Source organism: Arachis ipaensis, chromosome B04, assembly GCF_000816755.2.
Source record: "Arachis ipaensis cultivar K30076 chromosome B04, Araip1.1, whole genome shotgun sequence".
NCBI classification, from domain to species: domain Eukaryota; kingdom Viridiplantae; phylum Streptophyta; class Magnoliopsida; order Fabales; family Fabaceae; genus Arachis; species Arachis ipaensis.
The window spans coordinates 37,078,334-37,085,203 of record NC_029788.2 but is presented as its reverse complement, the minus strand read 5'-3'; the positions used below and the strand labels follow the sequence as shown (position 1 = coordinate 37,085,203).

Genomic DNA, 6,870 nt, shown 5'->3' with positions numbered 1-6,870 from the left:
CAAAAGTTAAAGGAAGTAAAATTAAAGAAAGGGACAGGAAGATGGGAAACGAAAAGCAAAGCAAAAAATAATAAAGAAAAAAATTGAAAAATAAAAATTAATAATACTAACATTAAGCAAATTAAAAAAATATCTAATCTAAGCAATCAAACAACGAGTAGTTGCCAATAACAATCAATCCCCAACAACGGCGCCAAAAACTTGGTGCGGAATTTAAAGTCCACAAACTAACCGGCAAGCACACCGGGTCGTACCAAGTAATACCTCAGGTGAGTGAGGGTCGATCCCACGAGGATTGATGGATCAAGCAACAATGATTGAGTGATTGGCTTAGTCAGACAGAAAGCACGTCCATTAAATTTCTGTAGCTCACGTTATTCAGGTTTGAGTGCAGAGAGGTCAGGGTTAACAGCATCATTCGCCTTCTTCTCTTTTTCTGCGAAAACTCCATCAAATCCAGCCGAATGCTACCTAAAATAAATAGAATTGCACACGACTTAAAGTAGTATCCATAGTGGCTAAAAGATAATTAATTCTTGATTAAACTCAACAAATTGAATGCAAATTCACTAGAAAAAGATAGAAAAGATGCTCACGCATCACAAGGCCTCCGCTGCCTTATTATTTTATTGACTATTGTTTTTGTGATTTAGTAACCATAAAAAATAAAAAAATGTTTGTTTGAGCGCATCGGGGTGCAGGTGCTAGAACTTGGAATTATTGTTCATTCAGTAGTGATAGCCCGATAGGCCTGTCCATGGGTGCTTCAAATAACACATGCTCCATAAAAGGCCTTATAGTGGCCCTTTGCTTCCATCAAATGTTTGAAGGCATGGGTCTTGGCAGTTGCATTCTTCAGGCCCAATACAAGTTGTTAAAGAGGATGGTGTTAGTGTTGTTGTTCTCAATTACAACTCCATTTGGAATCGCATTAGGAATTGGATTGTCCAAAATCTACAAAGAGAACAGCCCAAGTGCCCTAATCACAGTTGGTATGCTTAATGCTTCATCAGCTGGGCTTTTAATCTATATGGCATTGGTTGACCTTCTCTCTACTGATTTCATGAGTCCAAGATTACAGAACAACATTAAGCTCCAATTCAAGTCTTACGTTGCTGTCTTTCTGGGTGCTGCTGGCATGTCTATCATGACAAAATAGAATTAATAATGCTTAATCATATGTGGTCTAGACCCTGCGTCATGGCAATTCATTTGCCTCGTGAGTAATCATATCTAGATTCGAAATTACTGAGACCAAATAGTGGATAGAAATTTTAAAAATGTTATATATGTATGTGTGTGTGTATTATAAGTGAGTTTGTAATATTGTAATGTTTAAGATTGAGAGATGTTTAACTAGTCTCAAACAAAAAATAATGCTTAATCATATATGTTTGTTGTGCCATGATTTCTGTAATTTTTAATGTAATAATGTGTTAGATGAAGCTAAATCATTTGTTTTCTTAAAAATTGGGAACTTGTGTTTCATTTAATTTAATGTGATGCATTCACAAGAAATAGTCTCAACGTTAACTATTTCATGCATGTTTATGTTTGCATAAATGAAATGAAATAGAAGTGGCAATTTTTCTAGAATGTTGTATGTTGCTGATAAATTGTAGCTTTAATTAATCTACTTATAATTATTTAGCTTTTTCTGTTCAAAGTGTAGCTTATTAGAACTTAGATATATAACTATATAGCTTATTATTAGTTTATTACTAATATAAATGTTAAAATATGAAGTTCTTATGAAAAAAAGTATATGGTAGTTATTTCATTTGATTTTTGGTAATCTCGACAAGGTATCGAATTAAACTTGTATTAAGATCTTAGTTTGGAGAGTAGATACAATTCCTCAGAAAAAGAATGGACTCGACCTGGGATTTACTTAGTGTTTGTGTCAAAAAATATATAAAATGCTCAATGATATTAAACTGTGGCAAATAATATAAAAATTGTAATAAAAGAAAATAAGTAACAAATAAAAGCTTTAAATAAATAAGAGAGTAAAATTGAAATTGAAAGAAAACAAAATACTTGAAAAAAAGAAAAAAATGCTCACAGAAAAATAAAATAATAAATTAAAAGGAAAATAAAGGAAATAAATTAGAAGTAGTGGATTCTAGACACTCAATGCACTTACACAGTTACACTCCATTGTCTTTTGTTGCGTCAGCGTGATTGAAAATTTGCAAAGTTTTGTGTGATGGTGAAGTGTTCAGATTGAAGTCCCTGATTTCTTCTAAACTTCTCTTATTTATAGACCACAAGGATAGACTAGTAGAATGTTTCTTTCTTTTCACGATCTAACTTTCTCCTTTTTTTCAGGTTCTCACAACCCATGACCCTGCCTTGACTGCAGAGGACTTTGTTCTCCACGGTGAACATCCCACGTCTTTGCGATTATCTTGGTCTCAAAGACCCATATTTTGTCAAATTAAACCACGCTAATTATAAAATTTTGACCTAGGTCCTTTTCGACTTGACTTATCTCATAATCAATATTCTATTTTTTTATTGTCGAGTTCTCACTTCGTCGAAATTTAGACCATGTGTGATCAACCGATTTCGACCCAAATCCTTTTCGACTCAATTCATATGAGGCAGTCGACACCCAATTCTATCATAGTCAAAATTCGTAACAGATCAAAATTTCATACTAATAATAGTATTACTCTTTTCAAAATACTCAAAATGACAAGTTTGGCTAATTTATATATACATATAAGTTATTTGTCAAAAGTTCATCATTCACATAACTACTAGTCTAAGCTTTCATGGATACATTTAATTATACATGTATTATACACTACAGCAAAGGCAGAGGATAGCATCCAAAAATTGATGGCCGTTAATCCAACCGCTGCAACTAACAGAGATACCAGCCATTGTCACTCTGCTGACTTTTGCTTAAATAGCGGATACTGCATGAAGAACTGCTGGTAATCAATATCTTTATCCTAATTAACTCATTTATTCGATCTTATTTTATCTGATAACCAAAAATTTCCCCCACAGCTGCAGCTCCAGAAACTGGCAAAAATAGATTGGAAGCACGTGAAACTTTGAAGTCGCTGCTCCACCGTGCACCACTGCTACCCATCCATCATCCTCTCTCTGGCATCGACCTTTCGTGCCTCCTCCACACCATCCTCCACGGTCTGCAAGAAATCCCAAAGATCTGTTCTACCATTCGCGTTTGTGTGGTTGTGGAGTAGTGTGGCTGCAATCCATCCTTATTTCCCTGGCGTTGACCTCTCACCTTTCCTCCATAGTCCGTGAAACCCCTACTTCCCCCTCTACGGTGCACGAAATTTCTAATCTCTTCTCCGCTTACTTTCATCACATTCTTTGATGAACAGACACCATGTTGTGGAACTCAAATTTGGGATTTTTTTTCAATTATTACTTGTGATGAACACAATAAACATTGCTGATAATAAAACTAATTGAAACCTATAGTTAGCAGTATATTGCAAGTGGCATTCCATTCCATTCCATTCCTATAATGCATCTTAATTTAAAGGTTTAACCTCTCCTCAGTCCTTTGTCTCTGATCTTTTTACTTTCTTCCTAAACCTTTATTTCGTTCTTCCCCATTGCTCTTTCTTTCTTGTTTTCACTATTGATCACTTACAATTTTTGAATCCTATTTTCTCAAAATTTGGCTATATCTTCGTGGTTCAGATTATGATTTCAGATAATTTTGATTCAGTTTTGTCTATATCTTCTATTAGTTGGGGTTAATTGTGGCTTTTTAGAGTTAGGAATTGAATGTACATTTATTTGGATTTATTGTATGCTTTGTAATTTCTTTTTGTCTCTCATATTCTCGTTAATGGATTGCTAAAGTGAAGTCTCTATCTTCAAATCAATACTACTACACTAGTGATTTAGATATTATGTATGCTTTTGGTTTGTGAGTAATTTTATGTAATTTTAATGATCACTTTACACTAGGTTCCTAACCTTCTGCTAGTGTTTGCCAAAGAACTGTTGGTAATTCATACACTGTGACTTAGTGAGCTAGGTGTCAATTATGCAAAAGTGAAATTGTGTCCTTTTTTTCTTGTTAACTTGATATTCAATTTTTACCTTTTGGTTTTAGATCTTAAGTATGTTGATTGATTCTTTATAATTTATTCTACATACTGTGTGGGTTTTCCTTGATTATGTTGTTCTTGATCTTCTCTGTTGAACTTATTAAATTTGCAGACAAGCAAAGGATGCATTAAAGTTACTTAAGAAGTGATTGGACAATAAAAGTCCCAAGATACAACTTTTGGCACTTTTTGTTAGTATTTTTTCTCTACTTTTTTTATAGTTATTGAATGTTTTAATGCAATTTGATGTCATGTGACAGATTATTTTATAGGTTAAAGTAACTTTTGTAAAGGTGTTCATATTTTTTAAATTCTTTTGTTGCTATAAGATATGAGGCATAGAGTACTACCAAAATTTTTATTCATAATTTCAGTTATGTACACATAGTGAATAACTCTAACTCGTATGGTTTGTATTTGATGCAGGCTCTAGAGACCCTTAGTCCGTGAAACTCCTGCTTCCACTTCCACGGTGTGCGAAATCTCTAATCTCTTCTCCACTTACTTTCATCACATTCTTTGATGAACAGGAACCATGTTGTGGAACTCATATTTGGGATTTTTTTAATTTATTACTTGTGAACACAATAAACATTGCTGATAATAGAACTAATTAAAACCTGTAGTTAGTAGTATATTGCAAGTGGCATTTCATTCTATTCCTATAACGCATTTTAATTTAAAGTTTTAATCTCTCCTTAGAACTTTGTCTCTGATTTGTCTACTTTTTTCTTAAACCTTTAGGTCATTCTTCCCCTTTATTTATGTATAGAGATTAGGCAACTTAGGCCACATTCTTGAAGATTGATAAAAGATCCTTATAGCTTTTAGTTCGTATAAGTGCAAAACCCAAAGAAATGCATTATTAAGAATTAATTATCGAACTAAAGATCTATTTATTCAAATTAAAAGGCAGCCAAACACCTTGTATGATGTCCATAAGTAAGATCACCAGATTCTAAACAGAAATCTTTGTATTTTTTACCTGGCTGAATTGCTAATTGGATTGTTGTTCTCCATTACTCTTTCTTTCTTGTTTTTATTCTTGATTTTGATGTTGAATATTATTTTGATTGGACTTATGGTGTTTAGATTTTAGATTATGTTGTTGCTTATTTTTTGTTATTTTTATTGGAGTTGGATGAAGAAAGAGAGAGTAATGGGATTTGTACTGATTTTTCTTGTTCTTCATAATTTTATCTGGAAAAAAAATCAAACCTCAGATATCAAGAATTGATATTTGAGTTTGACTAGCAAATGGATTGGACTCAACTTAGAAACAAGTGGGTAAACTCATTGTATGTAACCTTAGCAAAAATGTAGAAGTTTAAATTTAATATTCAAGAGTATAAAGCTTTATATCATAAGACATTCAGCATTCAATAACATCATTAATTGATGTCTATATCTTTGCATATTTCTGCGATCAACTATATATGATTGATTATATTCATAGAGCGATTAAATTTTATGCCATTTTGATAAGTTTGATTAGGAAGATGCATGAGGTAAATACTACATTATTCTCCATCTTTCCACTATGTATTAGATTCTTTTAGTTTTGTCTTTTATATAATAATACTTGTGACTTTTATTGCACACACAGCCAAATTACTATGTATGATATATATCCACACATATAGAATTATCTTCTTAAATGACACGTCTCAAGTTGTAATTGAAAAATAATGAATAAATAAATAAGACTATAGCGAGCAATGCAAACTTCTGGTCATATTGACAATTTGAAGCTTCAACCTCTGCGGCTAAGTAGACCAAAAAATAGATAAAATAATAGGAACTAAGCAAAAATTTCTTGGAAATAAATGAGTGCACAGAAAAATAGAAGGAAAAATATTTATACTCACACAGCTGTATATGTCTTCTCTATAAATAATTTTTAAAAAAGAAAGCATTTTAATAAGAATTATTTTCATGTTTTAGTACTACCATATTTTTCATTTTTATTTTTTCCTTTTACATGCATTTCAGTGCCATGCTGTCATGTGATATATGCTAGTTTGTGATTAATTGATAACATTTTGTGATTCCTATGCCGGAATTATATTTTCCCTGCTTTTATTATTTATTTTTCTTAAATTCATTTCTATCCATAATTATGTCAATATTAAAGATAAAAATATAAAAGAGAAATATAGACAAAGATTAGGGGTGGCAAAGCGGGCCAATCCGTCCCGCCCTGTCCCGCCTAGGCTCATCCTATAAACGGAGCGGACTGGTCAGCCCCGCCAACTAAGATGGGTTTAAACTGCTAGTCCGTCCCGCTTTATGACGGATTGGCGGGTCGGCGGGCTAGCCCGTTTGACTCTTTTTTTTTTTTGAAAAATAAAATTCATTAAAAATAACCATAAAATAATAATTAAAAATTAAATACAAATTAAAAATAGTCAAATTATAATATATTTTTTTTACTTTTTTTTTAATTTTTAACTTCAATAAAATTGTTCAAAATAATATTTGTCAATAGAATCATCTTTATTTTAAAAAATAAGTCACATAATTTGAGCAAATATACGAAATTGTAAAATAAAATAAATAAAGTTAATAATTAAAAGAAGAATAAAAATAAAAACAAAAAAAAGTATTTGAAAATTCTATAATTATTAATTTTATAATAGTAATCACTCTTTTATTTAATAAAAAAAAGAAAAATAAAAATCTTCGGTCCGGCGGACCGGCCCGCCTCGCCCCACTAAAACTCGCTAATTTGGCGGTACGAATTCGACGAATTTTTTTAATTTTA

The 6,870-nt window shown here is 31.9% G+C and overlaps 1 protein-coding gene across 1 annotated transcript; it reads left to right on the top strand.

Moving 5' to 3' along the window:
* Positions 758-1,159, top strand: LOC107636387 (probable zinc transporter 10). The gene has a single exon (XM_016339904.1). It carries the CDS (start codon positions 758-760, stop codon positions 1,157-1,159), a length of 402 nt encoding a protein of 133 aa, XP_016195390.1.

Coding starts and splice junctions, on each gene's coding strand:
- LOC107636387 (XM_016339904.1), top strand. CDS start 758: ATGGGTGCTTCAAATAACACATGCTCCATAAAAGGCCTTATAGTGGCC.